The 21,051-nt window shown below is 37.0% G+C and overlaps 1 protein-coding gene across 9 annotated transcripts in view; it reads left to right on the top strand.

The window, feature by feature from the left end:
• Ppp1r9a (protein phosphatase 1 regulatory subunit 9A) overlaps window positions 1-21,051 on the top strand; it is a 284,536-nt gene that overhangs the window by 177,787 nt on the left and 85,698 nt on the right. For 5 of the 9 annotated variants that reach the window (XM_031381103.1, XM_031381106.1, XM_031381109.1 and 2 more), the window contains exons 5-7: window positions 5,448-5,552; window positions 14,632-14,767; window positions 20,003-20,068. In XM_031381103.1, the coding sequence (XP_031236963.1) occupies window positions 5,448-5,552; window positions 14,632-14,767; window positions 20,003-20,068 (307 nt within the window). The remainder of the gene's footprint in view (window positions 1-5,447; window positions 5,553-14,631; window positions 14,768-20,002; window positions 20,069-21,051) is intronic. The other 4 variants (XM_031381107.1, XM_031381108.1, XM_031381111.1 and 1 more) reach the window with 1 other exon arrangement.

The following is a 21,051-nucleotide window of genomic DNA, read 5'->3' on the forward strand; positions in this document are numbered from 1 at the left end:
ACATTTTAAAATTATTTTACTTCACATGCATGTATGCATGCATGTCTGCATGTACTTACAGAAGCCAGAAAGCATTGTGTTTCCTGGAAAGGGATGTGGGTGCTGGGAACTGAGCCGAGGCCACTCCAAAAGTGAGTGCTCTCAGCTGCTGAAGTGTGTCCTCAGCCCTTTTCTTCAGGCCTTTTAAGAATGTTCCCTGATCCCTGTATTTCTGCTTTTTAAAAAACAAAACAAAACAAAGTGTTTGCCGTGCTTTTGTTGTTGATTTCTTTCATTTGAAATGTGTTATTTACCAGTTTTTTGGTGAGATTCTACAGAAAAAAGTACCCCATTCCAACCGTGTCTACTATTTAACTAACAGAGTCCTCTTCCTGCTTCTCCATTTTGTCAACAAAATCATTAAACACAACTAACAAAATTAATGTGGTACTCTAACCTTAAAACACGTTAACGTCTGTATTACTCCCTACTTGTAACATTGGATCAAAATTGTTGTTCAAAAATTCTGGCCTCCTGTGTTGTTTTCTTCTTAGTCCTTTAGTTTATTTTTAGTAGTGTCCAGGAAAGACTCTCAAATTCATGTTTCAAACATTGAATATGTAGAACTTATTTGGCAATCTGACTTTCCATCTCAAGTTCAGCATAAAAGACACTGAATTTTGTTTCCCCCCTTTCTCTGTTTCCTTTAATTACATCAAAAACCATTATTTTATGCACTGACACTATTATATATTATTTTCATGTAAAACTCACCATTCTTCCTTTATCTTCATTATTTCACCCATACATTCTCAGTATATTGTGTATTTCTTTCTCTGGAGTGACACAAGGATTGGGTTTTTTAGTTCATGCTCTAGGCCCTATCTGTAGGCCCAGTTTGGGACATATTCATTGGTATCTGTTAAACTCCTTTGAGCTGATTTTCCCCAGTTTTTTGTCCCAAGTGTCTTTTTTTAAAAAAGTATTGTATTGTGTGACCTTGGGAACAGAAGTGCCTGTTTGTTTTCTCTCTGCAGTCAGGAAGGTTGTATTTCTGTCTGTGGTAGCTTTCTTCCTTGACCTTCCTGCATATCTCATTCAGAATACTGATGACACAAACTACATTGTATTGACGTGTGTATTCTGTAAGATACTACAGAGAAGGCTCTGACTTATTTTGATTGTTTGTTTCCTAATCTTTAAAAACAGTACACACTTTAGTTAGACTAGCCTTACGGATCTAACTAAGGAGTAATCCTTACAGTAATTTGTGGTCAAAATATCAAGGTCTTCTACAAAATAAGAAATAAGAAAATTCAACTGAAGTCATTGAACAGAAGCATGTGAATAAATATTTCAGAAATAGAACAGTGTCAATGCTCTACAGAGGTGGGTGCCCATTGTGCACTTTTTACAATTGGCACAGCATTATTGGAATGCAGTTAATACATTTTAAGCTTGGAATAATTTAAATCTTTCTAAAGGTAGGCTCCTTTCTCACCTCCACCTAGAGTGAAGAATATGTTTCTAGATTTTTTCATGTTGTGCTGGGTATAATCTGTTTCTTACGTTCTCATCTCTCACAATGTATTTTCCCAGTTAGTTATGCTTTTGCTTGTTTGTAGACTGGAGGATGCTTATCACTAAAGCTTGGAGACTTGAAGTTGAGCTCACCTGTCTCTGCATTCACTCTTTCCTCTGTTTTTGTTTATTATTTATTTAAGATAGAGGTCTTGCCACATTGTCCTCAAAATCCTGTTCTCAAGTGAACTCTCCTGCCTTAGTCTCCAGAATAGCCATTTTTTTCTAGATTGTGGCACCAGTCCCAAATTCAATATATTTTCACTGTTGCCATTCTGTCCGTGTCAATATGACATAAAACATGAATTTGGAAACAGAGAAGTCTCTTGTGAGACTTCTTATGTTCGCTGGAACATCCGTGACTATCCCTAGATGTATTCTCTGAATAATAGGGGTCTGGTCTCTTCTCAGAATCTGAAAGCAAATCTGGTCACAATTTTTAAGACTACATCAAAAGCAAGCAGAGGTGGTTTGCCCTCTGAAATGGTATGTGCAAGAATATTCTTTCAGCTAGATTTATTAAAAATCAATAAAATTTCTCAAACTAAAATAGATTTTATCATTTGTAGAATATGGATTTATTATACAAAAGTTATTTACTGTTAGTCATAGTATAAAAGCAATAAATAAAATTTGAAATTAATAGAAATAATAGTTATATTATCTTCCAAAATTAAGTCCATCTGACAAAATTTAGGCTCTGGGTAAAACTATAAAATTCTGGTAAAGATATCAAATAAAGATGAATAAATGGAGTTATATTCATGCTCATGGGTAGGAAAAAGTAGTGTCAGGCTGTGAATTCTCCTTAGTTTTATCTGTGTCTCCAATGACATCCCAGCAGATAATCTAGTAAGTTATTTTGTGGCTGTATAGGCTCCTTCCCATTGTTGTTAAAAAAAAAAAAAAAAAAAAAAAAAAAAAAGACAGAAGCAACTCAGGGAAGCAAAGGTTTATCTGACTCAGAATTCCAGGGGAACAGAGTCCATCCTAGAGGGAAGGAAGGCATGGAGCAAGCTGCCTGAGCACACTTCACCCTCACTCAAAGTCCACCTCCTGTGGCCAGCTTCCTCTGGCAGGGTTTCCAAGCAGTGCCACCAGTTGGAGATCTATGGTCCAATCACAAGAGCCTATGAGGAATATTTCACATCCAGACATAACAGTGGATACTAAAGAATGGACTGGCATGTTTTATACGGAAAGAAACAAGATCCAAAATAGTATACTCAGTCATGGAGGATAAGAAAAAAGTTGGAAGGGGATATGATCTGACTTCAGGATTTTCTTCTAAAGCTTCAGGGATCAAGAAAATGTGGTATTGATGATAGAGAGAGAGAGAGAGAGAGAGAGAGAGAGAGAGAGAGAGAGAGAGAGAGAGAGAGAGAGAGAGAAATAGAGAAATAGATACATCAACAAGACAGAATAAAGGAGCCAGGACTAGACCCAAGGTTAGCATTGTGAATTGCTTTCAATATAAAATCCAACTGAATCATAACTTTGTAAGTTTAGGGAATTTGTAACTTTTACTTAATACCATTCTTAGGAAGATATTTCATCATCACATAATGAAAGACATTTATGTTCAGTCACACAACTTAAGAGAACAGATAGCTTCTGTTTGCAGCCTTAGCCACACATGAAGTCCTCAGAGAAACTGTCTGCTTCAAAGGCATGCAGTGGCCTTTCTGGAAACTGGTTTCCTTTTAGAAGTGACGAAATGCTTGTGAAATCATTTGAACTCATACATTCAGAAGAGAATTAACGTGGAGGGAAGTGAGTCGGCTGTCCCATGGAGGCCATGGATTTCAGTGACCCCAGCAGTGACTCCATGGTAAGACTAAGAGCCTGCTCCACCTTACTGCTGCTTTGGTGAGCGTTTATGGCCCCCATATACTGCCACTGCCACTGCCACTACCACAGCCGCCACCACCATTATCATTATCATCATCTTAGGCCAAGAACCAAAATGGCAAAAACCAGAGTTAGGGTCTGGGGAGTACAAAATGCAGGAAGGGAAAAAAATAAAAAGAAAGAAAACTAACCTGCTAGCAAAGCTGAATGGTGACAAAGAATATTTCTGTTGTTTCTAAGAGTCATTCTGCTGTCTGAGCTGGGGGTATGGAGCTGGGCTTCGGCACTCAACCATTTTTCTGCAGTGCTACAGTTTGACAGGCTTCTTGGTCACTTCATGGATCCTTCAGAATGTGATGTTCAAAATGCAGGTGAACACCAAAGGATTTAAGAGACGACTTTCATAAATATAAAATACAGATGTCAAAGATTTGATTCAGCTCCTAATCATTTCAGAAAGTGTTAAGATAATAAATGTGATTGAAAGAGTGTTTGTGGAGCTAGGTGTCTCAGTAAGGGTGAGGTCGAGCTTGCCTGCACTTCCCTATGTGCCTTAGTCTTTCCTCAGCACACCTGCCCCCTCTGCCTTTTCTAAGTAACTAGGTAGGTGTAATGTCAGACTAGAAAAGCTCGGTTAGCTATGAAACTCCATGATTAACATCATAGAAAAGATCTAAAAGCCCCAAGGATTTTTCCACTTCCACATGTATAATTTCTCCTGTGATTGGAAGCATAATATCAAATAGATTATTTACAGCTGTGTTTATAATAATTAAATTTGAAAGTGATACATGTCCAGCTACAAAATGTAGACAAATATACTTTGATACATGCATAAAAGATACTATGATATAGTTGTCACAATGAATTAGCTAGAATTATAACTGTAGCTCCCAGAGACAAATCTCAAATTTAATATTGAGTGAATAAAACAAGTAGTAAGATGAGTAGAACACTTTATAATTTTGAAACATACATTTATATTATGTGTATTTATTGATACCCATTACTAAATACACAAAAAACAGCATGTGGTCATGTCTCTTGAAGAAATAAAGACCATAAGATTGTAGGACCACATCTAAGGGGCTTCCCCTTTACAGAGAATTATTTTAGGAAAAAGCCTGATTCAAATATTGCAGTGCTCAGGTTTGATAAACTGGAAATTGGGTGAGTGAATATGTTATCAATTTCATACCAGTTTGTTCTATGCCTACAGTATTTTATTATGAGGACTAAAAAGTGGCATATATAAAGTATGTATGTACATTTTGAAGTATTTAGATATTAATCAATATTAATATAATATACATCTCAGAGGCGCACACACACACAGAAACATACCTCTAAGTGTGTATATATAAGCATACACATGCACACATGTGAGCATTGCACGTTTGAAACACTGAAGCAATGGACTCCTGATGTTTTCCTGAGGGGGGAGAGCAGTGACAGAGACTAGGTGTTAGGCACCGAGGATATATCAGGTGTATCTGCCACATTTAATTAGGTACAAAAAGTGCTAGAGGTCTGCCGTGCATTCCAATTACTCCTCCTCCTTAAGAATATGTGTGATAAACTGAATCTTTTCAGTATTACTTTAATAGCTTTCAATGGAGTTTTATTTTTTGTAATGTCTGCATGTATACGTACATTTATATGTTCATGTGGGTATTGCACATGTGTCTGTATATGCATGTAGATACTATGAGTTCCACTTCAACTTTTGTTCCTCGAGTGCTATCTTTTCTTGAGATAGGGTATCGCTTTGACTTTAATAGTTTCCAGGTGTTAAGTTCAGGTCCCTGTACTTAGAAGATAAGCCCTCTACTAACTGAACTGTCTTTGAAGTCTTCATAGTACTGTTTGGAAGATTAATATCTTGACTAATATTTGACTATGGTCTGTAGTATATTGTTTATAAGGTTGGAATCAGTGAGAATGTCTTAAAAGCAAGTCTTGGGTGGTTACTTCCTTGGAAAGGGCAGTACCTTAGCAGACAGTCACTGTCAATGCTGGTTTCTCTCTTCCTCCAGGATCCAAGTCAATGACCAGATTGTGGAAGTGGATGGAATCAGCCTGGTGGGGGTCACACAGAATTTTGCTGCAACTGTTCTGCGGAATACCAAGGGAAACGTCAGGTAACTCTGAGGCTTCCTAATGAGCAACTTTGTAATGCTGTACTTTTATGGATGTAATTTCCCTATAAATATTTATAATTACAGTGGAAATTTTGTCTAAATACTAAAACAGTGTGAACACCTCTGTTGCTAAGCTGTATGGTGTACCTCACTATTAACACGGTAGGAATTGCCACAGAGATGGAATTCCTAGTCACCACCTAGTAAATAGTAATTTCCTTATCAATTTCTTTTAACAAAACCACCTTTGGAACAATTGGAATTGAAATGGTTGTTCACGCACCAGTGGCAAGCATTATTAGACAAGTAGGCTGAGTGCTTTCAGGCAGTGTGTTGTAAAATTCTGTGTATTGTTTTTAAGAGTCAGCCAGGATCTCTCTTTTATGAATTGTACTTTCTGTCTTTAATAAGACCGAGGCTGCAGACCTTGAAATTTCTATCTAGTGCTCTGGTTGGGACAATTATGACTCTTAAATAAGAAAGCCATTTTGAGACAACTCTGGTTAAATTTTCAAACCAGTTTTAATTAATTAGTTTACTTTTTTGATTATTTGATTTAGCTTACTTTTTTGAAAGCATTATAAATGTCTTACACGTTGGCAAAATCTCATGATGAACACCTGAAGACTCTTTTTAGTCAGTGTAACTGTGAAAACAGCATAGGGTTCTCCTCATCAAACTTAAGCTGCCTCTGAGCACCCTGTGGAATGCCGTCACTGAAAGGAAGGCAGCGGGGTCCTCCTGCAGCATATTTGATGTGGTTCCAGCTTCAACTTTGCCAATGAGAAAGCAGCCCTTGGTGATGAAGGGAGGCTTTGAGGAATACAACCTAATCAAACACATAGACGGGGTCTGGTTCCTACCATGCTCACAGTCCTCTGAAAGGCAGATAAAATGATGTCAGGGAGGCCTAAAAGCTCCTGTGATGTACTCAGGCTGATGGTCTGTGGGCTTCAGCAAGTATGAGGCTTGCTCTTTAGATTCCCTGCGCATCCATACAGCATTTCTACTTACAGTGGCCTCCATACAGCACTTCCCCAGCTGTGTAAGACTTGCATGGGAGCTTCTCATTAAACATCGAGACAAACTAGTCAGTGTGTTAGGTAACTTTTGAAAAGTGGATTTTACTTTTTAACATTGAAATATAGCATAGGAAAATGTTCTAATTAGTACTGGGTTACATTCAGAATTCACTTCTATAAAATAGTGTTTATATTTAAATTTAAACAACCTGGGTCTTGCTTTGAAATGCAACCGCAGTCATAGACCTGAATTCTTAAAGATATGTTTATATGAAGTTTTTAGAGATATATTTGTTTGTCAGTATGTAGAGAATTATGTTAACCTAGCTCCCAACAGGGAAAAGAACAGTATGTGTTAGAATGCTGTGATAAGAGGTAGAAGGCATGGGTGTGTCCCAAGCACTAGGATCTACTAGCTTTACTGAGAGTGGCGGCCATCAGCTCCCAGCACTTACTCAGTAGCTTTCAGTTAAATAGTTTAAGAGCTGATCATTTCAGAGAAAGACCATACAAGGTACCAAGTGGGGAAAAATGAGGTACAGTTTACAAAACTCTCTGAAATCTCTCTGTAATCTGTGACCCACTAACACCATGCGTGGGCTTCAGTTCTGTGCCTCTATTTATGTTTTTCCAACACATAATGTTCAGGGTTTAACACAAAGTAAGAATTGTTTCCATAAGAAGCTGTAGACTGGCTCAACTTTCCAATTGTTATACTTTAAGCTCAGTTGTACATTAACATTTAAACATTTAATATTATTTATGTCCCATTTTTGACTAGAGATCATTTGAATTAGAACTTATTTCTGAAAGCCAGGCGTTTATAAACCATCAGTTCTCATTCACCCTCTCAATTGTTCACACAGTGTCGAGGATATTTGCAATTTAACCTAGCTAATTGTAAATGCAATGTTAGAGTTGTTTATTTTTTGATAGCTCCACAGAAATATTATAAAGAAATCAAAGGAATGCTCTGTAATATAGACATCTAAGTGCTGGAGAGTAGAATATGCACATTTCTTGGCTTCATAACAGATGAAAATAAAGAGAATAACTGATTTATTAACCTCTGTTATATTTTTGCCTAAAGCAGTAGGGAAATAATACATGTTGAAACACAATAATGACATTTTAAAAACACTAAAGAGACTATGCTGGATACCCTAGCCCTTACCATATGCTGGCTGTGATACTTTGCATAAAAATGGCCCCCATATGCTCACATGTTTGAATGCTTGGTAATTAGGGATGGCACTACTTGAGAGGGACTAGTGTCTTCCTCTTCCTGGGGAAGATGCCTACTTATCTGGATGTAGACCTCTCAGCTTCTTCCTCAGCACCATGTCTGCCTGTGTGCTGCCATGCTTCCTGCCATGATAAAGGACTAAACTTCTGAACCTGTAAGCCAGCCCCAATTGAGTGCTTCCTTCCTAAGCGGTCCCTTGCTCATGGCCCCTTTTCACAGCAATAGAACAGTGACTAAGACAAAAGCCCTTGCTCAATAATGAACGCCCTCAATTTTTAATTCATATTTGAATCAACTGCTCAATTCTTTACCATTAAATATCAGTGCACCTTACCATTCCAGGGTTTTGTGAAGTAAAAAAATCAAGAAGTGTTAAAGAATGTTTTCATTCCCCCGTAAACTGTGAGTCTGAAGCAGAGCAGTTTGCTAACACATGTTCTGTCCTCACTTCATCAGCAAGTGATGTAAAGGAGGTAATGAAATGCACGGACAAGACTGCCAGTGGCTCACTCAGTTGGTTTGTATTTGGAACTTTTAAAATTCAGTTGGATGTGCTCGTGACAGCTGGGTTACGGCTCAGTAGCAGTATTTGCGCAGCCAGTATGAAGCATAGTCCCCAGTACCGCAAAGATTGAATGAACTGCTCATGTGATTTATATTTTGTATGTAACAAGTTAAAGGAAACCAATCTCCTGAATATACATTTGAAAATAAATTTCATCATTAAAATATTTCAAAAAATACAACAGACCAAGATTAACCCTAGCCAAAGCCTTGTAAATTGTGATGATCTTATGTATGCTTAGAACAGCCAATCAGAACAGAAGCTGTGCAGAGTCACACTGCGTTTTATTCTTTCACTATCAAATATATTTTATATCCTTATCCATCATCCAAAACAAAACCAAAATATCCATGACAGAGTCATACCTAGAAAAAACATTGTTGTATGTCAGCTTTCATAACTTGTTACTTCCATGACCTGCATTCAACTCTTTGCTAATGTCTAACTCCTTTAAATCAGTTATTTTATGCTTTCCCGTGCTTAACTCAAAATCTGTTTTTAGATCTGTGATTAGTTGGACAGTAGGTACAGTAATCATGTAAATACATTCAGTGGTATTTACATAGTGTATGATCTCCATTCAAAGCAACAGTCAGTCGGTATCAGACACTTTCAGAGCACCAAATTCTGGAACTCATCATATGAATTTTATAATAGTTATTGTACCTACTGTTCTCATTTTACAAATATAAAAACCACTTAGAAACACTGACATAATCCATGTGACAGAACCACTGCGGCTTCTATACTTTTGTGGAATTATATTATCAAAGCCATTATTTTTTTTTCTTTCCTAGATGCTTTTAACACTTAAAATGTGCTATTCCAAAATTTCCATATCCTTAATCCATAACGGGAATAAGCATGCCAAATTTGGCATCTCATGTTGAATTCAACATTTAGTAGGTAGATTGTATATATGATTTAATCTTATGTATTTATGAACTCAGTTAACAGAGGCAGAAACATATAGAGAGGTAATCTTAGTGTTACATTTTTTCTATAAGTTGGTCTTCTTATGATTTTAGGTATCTCAGTTCCCTTTTTGTGTGTGATATAGTTTAGTCTTGATCACTCCTTCAGACACATGAGATTAAACACTAATTTTCACATAAAGAAGATGGGGCAGAGGGACTAAGTTGTTTTCACTTCTGTATGGTTTTACTCTGGGTCATACTTAAAAGAGTGGTGATCTGTTAAAACAGATCTCTACCATTCATGCTTCATGGTACTTGGGGCTTTAAAGATGTGTGTAACCTCGGTCCTTTACCGTGGCTCAGAAAAGCTGCCTAAATGAACGGGCATGTGTAGTATAACACACTTAAAAGTGAAACCATTTTATGAGATCAATTATCTATCTTAGGCGACTGCAAATCATTTTCATTTCATTAAACCTTAAAGTGATTCTTCATCTAAATTAGCAATAGACAAATGGTGCATTGTGTTGAATTACGTGAATGAATTCAGAAAGCTGTGCTGGTAAGCCAACAGTGCCCTAAGGATTTACATTGCTACTTTCTTGTAAAGTGTTGGGTGGTCTTTATTTCCTATGAAATTTTCATAGTGCATGACTCGTTCACATCAGATTTATGATAAATATTTTGAATTAGAAAGTAGTGGTGATTTTTTAAAGATAGAAACATGCCATATTAGAGTTTTGAATTATGTTTTGTGATTACCTAATTCATTATTGTAATATATGTTTAGGCTTTTGTTATTTTTATTTGATCCATGTAAAATATCTCACAAGATTTTGTCAAGACCTTCATTCATCTTTAGAATTAGCAGCAACAGATTCAGATATTTGACCTGAAGACAAGGTCCGAATCCCATTTCTCTGTAAAGTACATTGAGGGACTTTCCTAGGAAACATTTCTTCATTTTCAGTAAACACTTTTATTCCTCAAAATCTGTAGTTTTTAAACGAAGGTAAAGAATTCTTGGCTTAAATGATCAATGCAAATGAGGGAAAATTCCACAAGGCCCCACCCCTAGGAAAGGAGCATTAAAAGCAGCCACTAGTTGCTAATGAAGGGAGAATCAATTTTCTTTAGGAACAAGTCCCTCATGGGCTTTCCAAGTCTACATGACCAAGAGTGATTAGGCTCAGTAGACATACGTTTGACTGTGTGTGTGTGTGTGTGTGTGTGTGTGTGTGTCTGTATATGTGTATGTATATGTACTATGTGTTAAACAATGATTATAGAAGAATTAGTCATGAAGTCAAGAGGAGTTGCAGAAGAGAGGGAATTGCAGAAATGATATAAATACAGTATACTCACATATCAAATACTTTAAAAAACATTAAAAATCAATGGACTAAATGAAATGAATCTGAATTCTATTTTCACTTTGAGCTTGTATATTTATTACTATGTACTTTTTAGTTACTCTGTCATTCTGTCACTTTATAGTAGATGAGTGATAGTCCCCAAAGCCTAACTATATGGTTCATTTAAAAATTCACTTAAAAAAATCTGTGCATGGTGGCCCATACCTCAAATCTTACCACTTTGGAGGTAGAAGCAGAATGATCTCTGTGAGTTTGAGCCCAGCGTAGTCTATATAGTGCCAGCCATAGCTGCATAGTGAAACCCTGTCTCAAAAACAAACAAATGAACAACAGTGCACAAAAAGGGCTGGAGAGATGGCTTAGTGGTTAAGAGTAGTTGATGTTCCTTAAAAGGACTGACGTTTAGTTCCCAGCACTCACCTGATGACTTACAGCAACCCAATTTACAGTAACTCCAGTAACTTACAATTTCCACGGGGTCTGATGTCCTGACCTTAGTAGGCAACAAGAACATACATATGGTGCACAGACATCTATGTATATGCACATACATAGCATTCAAACACATACAATAGATGAATCTTTTTAAAAAACACACATAAAATGCCAGTCTAGGCTTGTCTAAAACTGCTGTTCTAGGATGTTTACATTTCTATATATGTGTCTGAAGCATATATGAGACACAATTTCTGATAAACATATATTTACCAAAATATAATAAATTTATACATCAATATTAATTTAAAACATTAATGATTATCTTATCACAGAGATTATATATATATATATACATATACATATACATATATATATATATATATACATATATTTTAGTTAAATCATCCTGTGTATTTTTTGGCAGTCCAGAGTTCACATTGTATAATAGAAGAGGGGAAAAAAAAACAAAGATACTGTCAGACCTTCCAAACGTGTAGACAGACACAAAAGAGGAAAAGAAGGTGTGGTGGTTTGAGTAAGTTTGACCCCCCCATAGACTCATTTATTTCAATTTACTTGCTCCATGGGAAGTGACACTATTAGGAGGTATGACCTGCTTGGAATAGGTGTGCCCTTGTTGGAGGAAGTATGTCAGTGAACAGGTAGGCTTTGAAGACTCCTGGTGCTCAAGCTCTGCCCAGTAAGGAAGGGAGTCCTCTCCTGCTGCCTTCTGATCAAATGTAGGACTCTCAGCTCCTTTTCCAGCACCATGTCTGCCTTCATTCTGCCATCCCGATAATGGACTGAAACTCAGAAACTGTAAGCCAACCCCAATTAAATAGTTTCCTTTATAAGAGTTGCCTTAGTCATAGTATCTCTTCACAGCAATAAAACCCTAATGAAGACAAAGTCAAAATGTGTTTGTTCATAGAAAATAAAGTTTTAGTGAGAAAAATCCTTATATATCTAGAGAAAACTCATAGAAATAGTGATTCTGTTTAGCTAGATTCCAGAAGACAAGGCCAATGTTTATGATTCATTTATATTCAACATTCTACAATTTAAAAAATATCCCAAACTACTTGGAGATAAAACAAAAATTAGTTAAGACCTTGGATCTGAGAAAGTAACAATTAAGTAAAGACAGACATGTTCTGTGTTCATGGATCAGATGAGCTTATATTGTCAAGATGCCTTTTCAAATTCCAGAACAAATCCCAGTGGGCTCTGGTTTTCCTGGGAAAACTGGGAGGCTGATTATAAAGTTTACATGCAAATGCAGAGGAAGGACAGCAGAGGTCAAGAACTTACTTTCAATGTGTATTCTATAACAGCCATGGAAGTGTTGTATTGGTAGAATTACAAACACAGCATGGAACAGACTGCAAAGTCCAGAGATCACTCCACAAATGTAGAACCAATTAATCTACAACAGTGTAGTCAAGTAGTTCAATATTTGTCAAGAAGCCTTTTTAACAAATAGTGTTGAAATTACTTGCTTTTGGAAATAAAGAAACCAGCCTTATGACACATTATACCTGAAAATTAAATTTAACTTTAAGAAACAATTTAAAATTTAAGAAAAAATAGGAAAATTTTAATTATATTTAACTTTAAGAAATAATCTGAAATTTAAGAAAAAAAATAGGAAAAAATTAATCATAAAGTGGCAAAAAAATCTTAAGAATTAAATTGATTGAAAGACATAATTTGTTTTTGATGTCATTCATTAGTTTATTTATTGAAAACTACTCAGTATTCTATCAGCAGTTGTGTGTTTATTATTGTGTTGTCAAATATTTACTGGGAAGCTTTGACAACTTCATCATATTGTAAGTCTGAATTCATTTCTTCTCCGTGGTTTTGTAGATGGTCACCTGTTGAAATAGACACCGATGGCTGTTCAAAAACATCATAGACATTATTTGAAAAGCTGAGATGGGAAAGCATAAACTGAGATGTGATAATAGTATACATTTTAGTGTATTCATATCTTTAGGATACACAAACAATAACATGTACCAGGACATATTGAGTCATGTCAACTCAATCATAGAAATGAAGAACTCACACTTAGAAATGGACAAATTTTTTGAAAAAATTATTTCATGAAAGAAGAGATTCGAGTGGTAATCTGGGAAAGGCTGGATCCCTGTCATGAAAGCAGTGACATGAGCAGACACCCACCAGAGTGGCTGACCCTGCAGAAGGTGTCTGCAGTGGGTGTGGTGAGGATTGCAGCAAATATGGTTCCTGTGCACTATGAGCTGACTGTGAAATGGTACCCAGTTCTTCCTAAGACAACTTGGCAACTGTTTGAGAAGCGGCACATCGTTTACCTTCTGAATCAGCTACATTATTAGTAGCTTGTTAAAGGAGAATGAAAGCATGTCTATAAAGGACCACATACAAAAACTTATAATAACTTGATGCTTAGTATCCAAAATCTATCTTATTTTTAGGATTATTAATAGAAGAATATGTCTGCCAAGTGTATATCATTCACAGTAAAACATTCATTATACACTGCAGTTGCTTACATCTAAGCTAAGTCTTCCTTGAAACTATGTGAAAGCATTTGGAAGAGGCAACTAACTAAGAACAAAAACTTTGATGTTCAGTGTCCGTATCCAGAAAATGGTCATCTGTGTTATTTAAGATTGACTAAAACAACATCCTATAATCAAGGGATATTTATCAATTAAGTGTAGGAAGACTAAGTGTAACATTTCAAATAATGATACTCATATTTAGAAACCATATATATTAGACATATTATTTGCATTTTTAGAAAAATGGAAACATATGCTAATATGAAAGTAATGTTAAATAAACCACATTCTACTTACAAGGGCTGATCGTAGATGACATGGCTTACAGAAAGTTAATGTTTTTCCAGTTTCTTTTTTAACTCAGTCTCTTATAAAATTAATATCAATTCTTGAATCACACTCTTTTTAATGTACCCACTGAACACACACACACACAGAGAGAGAGAGAGAGAGAGAGAGAGAGAGAGAGCGCAAAACTCTTCTATTTCTCCTGCTTTGTAACATATCAAAAATCAGTGTTCCTCCATTAGCCACTCAACGTAGGGTCTACTGCAAAACGTTTTTCAGTCAGTGATTTTTTTTGTTTGTTTGTTTTTTGTTTTTGTTTTATAGTATTATAGGACTTTGTTCTAGAAATATTTTAGGTCATCGGGTACAGGAAACAATGTTCTGGCTTCCTTGTCTTAAGTCATAAATTGTGTGAAGTATTTCGGACTAGATTACATCTGTCATGACTTTTCTGAGGGTGTTATTCTTCATGGACAATCCTTATTGTCGCCCCTCTTCTACTTTGTTAGCTGTGTGTGTAAATTCTCTTCCCTCAGTGAATAATCTTATTATCCCTTAGCTGTACCAAGTTCATGTGTATCTCTTAGTCTAAGTAGCCTGCTGCAAGCTTGAGTGTGACCACGTTCATCAGCTGTTGTGACTGTACTATGTTAGTTTCTGTTAACCTTCTCACAGATTCGTTATTGGACGAGAAAAACCAGGACAAGTGAGTGAGGTTGCCCAGTTGATCAGCCAGACCCTGGAACAAGAGCGGCGGCAGCGGGAGCTTCTGGAGCGTCACTATGCCCAGTATGATGCTGACGATGATGAGGTAAGGTCCACTGCTTTTTCTCTTCCTGCACTTCTCACATGCTGCTCCCATGTCACCAGCTCTTTGCCATTCCCTAGGGAAGGTGTTGTCTACAACAAGCTGGAATTCAACCTTGTAGAAAAAAGTGTCACTTGGACCTGAGATTCTCATCATGAATTTGTTCGATTCCTGGTGTTTATGAACACTGCGGAAGCACATCAGTCTTAACTTTTAACACACTATTGAAAAGAAATTCCTAGAAACAAGCATTTAAAGAACCCATATAAATAATGGCTGTATTGTTGGATTAGATGGTTTTTCTTTCTGCTTTATATTTTTTTTAATTATTTCCAAATGTTCTAAGTAGTATGTAATACATTTTTGGGGGGAAAATCAGTAAAACATTTAAATGAAAACATACACACATACACAAACAGACAGAAAAGCAGTGAAGATGTCTGAGGCTTTCCAGAGGTTTCCCCCCTCACCCCAGGAAGAGACCGTGTTTTGGATGTTCTCACAGTGATCTGTACTAACATAGTGCAGAGCAAAGCGTTTCCACCAGTGCGTGTCCCATGGCACAGGTACACACTGGCGGGAGCTTACATCCAGAGCTCTGTAGAAGATCAAGCGAGTGAGTCAACACTAACCCCCAAGGGAATCTGGCTCTCTGGAACCCTTCTGGGCTGTAATGAGACACAGATACTGGGTTATGTCTAGCGTATGTGCCAATTGCACGCTGATACCCTGGGACAGCCAAGTGCACACTGATATGGTGGGACAGCACACTTTATTGCAAACACATTCAAAACGTGCATACATTTTATATGGGCATGTCAAAAGAATCATCAATGATCTAATTACACTATTTCATACTTCATAAACATGTAAGTACTCAGATAAAATAAATATGCTTTATGTCAGCTGGCATAAGCACAGTAAGATTTTATACCTTCAACCTCTGCTCATCTGAATGTATTATTTATGTAGGCTCTATTTTTGCTTTCATGTAGGACACAGAAAGAGATCAATAAGGGGACGTTCAGGTCTTTCCAGTGTGTGTTGAATTTAGCATGTTTTAAGCCAAATATGTATTAAGTTTTCATGTGTTTGTGTTGTAATGAGATTGACTCTCCATTGCAGGTGGCATATGGATTAACATTTTGTTTTGTTCTGTTTTTGTTTGTTTCTTGAGACAGGTTCTCCCTCTATGCAAGTGAGCCCGGGTTGCCTTTGAACTCATAGCAACCCTTTGCCTTTGGCCTCCCTGCTTCTGTGATTACAAGCGTGGCCACCACACTTGGCACCAGTTACCTTTAGATCAAAGAGTAGTATCTTAGAATGATTGTCTGTGGAGGAAATAGTCTCTTAACAATTGTTTCCTCCATTTCAGTTTGCACTCGTGGAGTACATTTGGCAAGAATTTTCTTATTGTACTGTAATACTAAACCTAAAAATATAGTATCTAAAATTTTGAAACTAAACACAAGATCTCAAAGCCTTGGCTTGATTTTTACTTCCCAGCTCTAGTGCTGTATGACTTACTAGAGGCACCAGGACTGCAAGCCTTCTGTAGGATTATAGAGCATTTTCTAAGGTGTAGATGTTTGCCTCTCTACTGATAGAAAGGTTTTATATCTGATGGTCTGGGGACTATGGAGATATCAAGTAGTGAGGGAAAAAAAAGGCCCACCTTATCCCCTCTGTCCTTGGTGTAAATAAAATACAGATGTTAGGCTCCATCTCAGAACCCCTTCTAGTGCCTAGTGTTTTACACTTAGATAAGTCATCCAGTCCAGAGCTAGGTGTGGGAGCACACCAATAAAGACAGCCCTGGGAAAACACAGATAGGATGCCCAAGGATCCTGAGTTCAAGGTCAGCTTGATGTGATGTTAGCTTTGTTCTGTTTCCCTGTGTTTGGTTAAAGAGAGGTTTACAAGTAAGAAAGTTGACACTAAGAGAATCCAATCATTTACCTCCTCAAGTAGAAATTTTATATTTCATAATCATGTTTCTTCCAGGTGCTTTTAGGATTTGACTAATCACACTTAGTTCCAAAAAGGTTCAACTGAAGCTTCTAGAGTCTCTCTGTGTGGCTGTCTCTGTCTCTCTCTGTCTCTGTCTCTTTCTCTCTCTCATCATGTGTTTGCGTGTGTGTGTGTGTGTGTGTCAGAGGTACGGAAGGAGAGAAGAGGAAAAAAGGGAGGGGTACCTTATTTTCCTCTAATTTCATAGCTTGAGTGAATGAATGAGTCTGCTGAACATTCGTACTTAGGGACATGATAACACATGAAGTTTCTTCTTGTCTTGTGGGTTTTATTTATGTGTTTGATAAAAGCAAACAAGAGTTCATTGCCAGTTGAGCAGATATTTTTAGGGGGAAAATGATTGTGCAGAAACTAGAATCATACACTTGTCTAGGAGTCAACCTCACTGAACCTTTAAAGCATTGGAGATATATATTTTTCCCCTGCAAATTTAGTAACCAAGACTTTTTTCTAGCTGTTCAGCTAGTGGTTAGCAAATTTTGGCTTGGTGCTCTCTCCCTGTCCCCAAAGCCTAAGGGCCACAGCACAGTGCTCTGTGCTGTGTTTGAATGGAGCACACAGGACACTCCTCATGGTTCTGTCTCTATTCAGAACACAGAATAACTGGGCAACAAAAGATGGTAAGAGGATTCTTGTTTTGAGTGATGGCATTTCTTGTAGTTCTTCAGGTCTGTGAGCCTTTGTTTTGTGTTTCTTATAATAGGGGCATTGAATACTTGGACATTAGCTTTACTTTAGGCAGCAATGCATAAGTATCATCTTCAGAGAGTCTAAAGGGAAGATTAATTGATACAGAAATGTTTTACAAAAAGGATCAAGTTGAATGTTCTGTTCCTTATATGGGTTGTAACAGTTGAAGTCTGAAGTCTTCTGTGTTACTGCAAGTAGCAGTGACTTCCTTGAAGTCACTTTTTTGTCTTTGTGCTTATCCTCCAGCCTTCTCCCTTCTTAGGTATCCTCAGCCCTGGCCACTGAAGGCACAGGCAAAGCAGCCATTAATTCTCTGTTCACAGGAGAGATGAAAGCTGTACAAACAATGAGACTCACTCCACGGTTACAACTTCCAGGGTTGTCACTTGATCCAGAGTTTTAATTAACGCTACCAAATATTAAGTTGGAGGATTGGAGTGTTATCTCTATTTTCTGTTTACCCTCTTTCTCTGTTAATGAAAAGTAAAATGACCAAGATCTGAAGGAAATGAAATGGACCAATATTGGATATCCAATGGATAGATGGGCCTTGAATAATTGATTTAATTTCCTATATAATTGGGCAGTTTGTAGATTTTCGTATCTTTGTTAGGACAGGCCCTGAACATGTACAATCGGTTGCTTGACTTTCCACTTCCCTTGGAACTCATGGAATCATCTTGCTATTTCAAATTTAGAATCATTTCATTTGCTAATATCTCCTGTGACCTTCCCTCGACACAGCCAGGAAACCCCTTGATTACATACAGAGCAACCAAGTGCAGCTAGCTCCTTCCAGCCAAGCACCGAGACGAGCATTGCCCACAGAACAGTGCAGCGCTTCTGGTTTTGATCAAATTATCCAGGGTTCATTTTAACTTGGAGCACATCACGTTGACAGGTTGCTTGAATTGGCTGTACAGGAAACATCTGGATGTGAGAAATGTTTCCTGCAGTTGTTAAAGGACACTAGCCCTTTGTGAAGGGAGAGATTGTCGCCTGTTACCTATGCTTATGTTCATCTGCCGTAATGCTTTAGGAAATTATAAGTTATGTGCTAATAGAATTTGAAATGTATAGATCATCCTCAAACTATTTAAATTTCTGCTGCTTCTGCTTTTCTCCAAATATTTAAACTAGAAGAGCTTCCAATAAGCAAACAGCCAGGTCTGTTTGAATTTGCATTCCTGTTTCTGTGCACTCTCTGCTACCACTCAAAATTTTCAAAAGCATAAGTAAAGTGGCGCTGCCTGGAGGCTGGAGGATAGGGGGTATTGATTCCCCAAAGAGCAGGAGATGGAGAGCCAAAGGCTCAAAGGTTCACATCCATGCACATCTGCAATGAGGGATAGCATTTCTGGGTTTAAGAGAAAAAATGTGTTCATTGGGTTTGTCTTGTCTTGTCTTGTCTTGTCTTGTCTTGTCTCTTCTTTTCTTTCCTTCCTTATTTGTTTCTTTCTTCAATAATGTGAAATGTATCCATGGAGGGAGGATTCAGTAAAACTCTCAGTCAACACCATACAATGAAGCTCTGGGTGTATAGTAAATTTTTCAAGTAAAATTTAACAACATATAATCTCCTATTATAATCTGTAACTGTCAATGTTCAGCTGGTGTGGAGAGGTGATATAGTTCTGTTATGTATTTTTTTTTTTCAGTGGTTTGTATTTTTGGCTATCTTTCTACCTAAGACCATTATAAAGCTCGAAGGCTGTATGGTCAGGCTAGAAACAGTATTAACTGCAACTGCATCTGTTTGGTTTAGAGAATAGATATGGTCATTCTGAAGTTAAAACAGAGTCAATTTATAAGTACTTTCATGTTATATGATTATTTTAACTTCCTTAATGATCCTTTGATAATGGAGGATTTATTACATTGCAAAGCCTTTGATCACAAGTGACATTTCAACCTCTCTTTAGGCAACAGATTATAACATATTAATCATCACTTCAGATGACTCCCTTAAGATACAGCTTAATTCTTTTATTATTTGTTTTTGTTACTAAAAATTCATATCATAATCATATTATGACACTTTGTCCGGTAGAATCTTTCAATATATTGTATGCAATTTAAAGCAGCTACCCAAGGGAATATTTGTTTTTATTGCTTCTGTTAACATGTAACAATTGGAAGGAAAGGTGTAATGAAAACTGTGATTGCATAAGTATTAAAAGATGTTTACAAAAATATCTTTTTTGTGTGGAAAATATTACAGGGCTAACACTAAGTTTGCCTTAGGCCGTTTGCTGTTCCTGGTTGGAAACAGCTTGGCCTGTGTGAGCAAGAGCTGGCAATATTTGTGGCTAGCTTTTTTATTACTGTGAGTATAGCAACGCAAAGAGACATAAGCCTGGGTCTGTGATCTGGGAAACTGGGCGCAGAGGCACAGCAGTCTCTTCTTTGTACTGGACAGTGTGTGGTGCAGCCAGCACTTGAACCTCTGTGTTTTTCTCTCCTGCTGTCGTGGGGTTGGGAGGAAGCCCTTTTTAATTGTTTCTGTCAACATTTTAGAACACTGTGGCTGAATTGCAAGGAATGTCTGGCAACTGCAATAACAATAACAACCGTTTCCTTAAGGTTTGTTTTTTGGCAAAAAATTCTGCTTATCTCTGCCCTCTTGCTCGGTGTGTGAAATTAAATATTCTACACGTCTTATTAACTTCCTATTCCCTGAAAAGCATTTCTGGAGCTGAGTGTTTTGTATACTGAATAATAATCTGAAAATCATTGTTTGAAAACTATAACATGCATTTTATACACAGGTCTGTAAGTTGGATTCACTTCCTAGTATTTAACCACAGGCATACTTAACCTCTAACTCTAAATGTTCTGTCATTCAAATGAAAGAGAAAACCTTCAAAAAGAAATTCAGCATTAGGACTGGGTAATATTTACAAAGCATAGTATACATAACAATTGATTTTTTTGCTTAAATATGATTGTTTTTTAAGAAAATAATTTTCTGATGCTTTGGTCTTAAATTTTCATTATGTGTGTGGATGTACACAGAGAGTAAAGAGTCCAAAATAGACACTTTACTTTAAGTAGTCATAACCCTAGTGGAGCTTACATGAATCATGTGTGGTTAAGGGGGTCAATGTGTTGATGATATGCAAGGAGCCTGCCTGACAAGACAGCTAACTCCTAATCGTGGTCCAGAGGCTGCATTTTTGTAGGATCTTTAAATGTCTTATAGTTTTGTTTTTAAAACTCAAATATTTACTCATCTCCATCATTGAAACGTAGAATTATGAGGTTCTTTAAGACATACTCTGAAGACTGTATTCATTCCAGAACATCATCCTATACCTCACTCTGAGTTTCAGGAATATTCTTTGTGTGTGATAGCACCGATCACAGGTATGGAGAAGTCAGAGCCACCTATTAATAGAGTCAGGACAGGAGGCCTTGCCTCAGCGTGCTCATCTTTTTGTACCTCATTTTATTTATGTAGTTTGTAAAAAATATAATGGAATTGTTTGATTTATATTCTTTCCATTCTTTTCTTTCTGGCCGCCATAGTATAATATCACTCATTTCTGAACTAGATCCAAAAACAA

The sequence above is a fragment of the Mastomys coucha genome, unplaced genomic scaffold (assembly GCF_008632895.1).
Source record: "Mastomys coucha isolate ucsf_1 unplaced genomic scaffold, UCSF_Mcou_1 pScaffold20, whole genome shotgun sequence".
NCBI classification, from domain to species: Eukaryota; Metazoa; Chordata; class Mammalia; order Rodentia; family Muridae; genus Mastomys; species Mastomys coucha.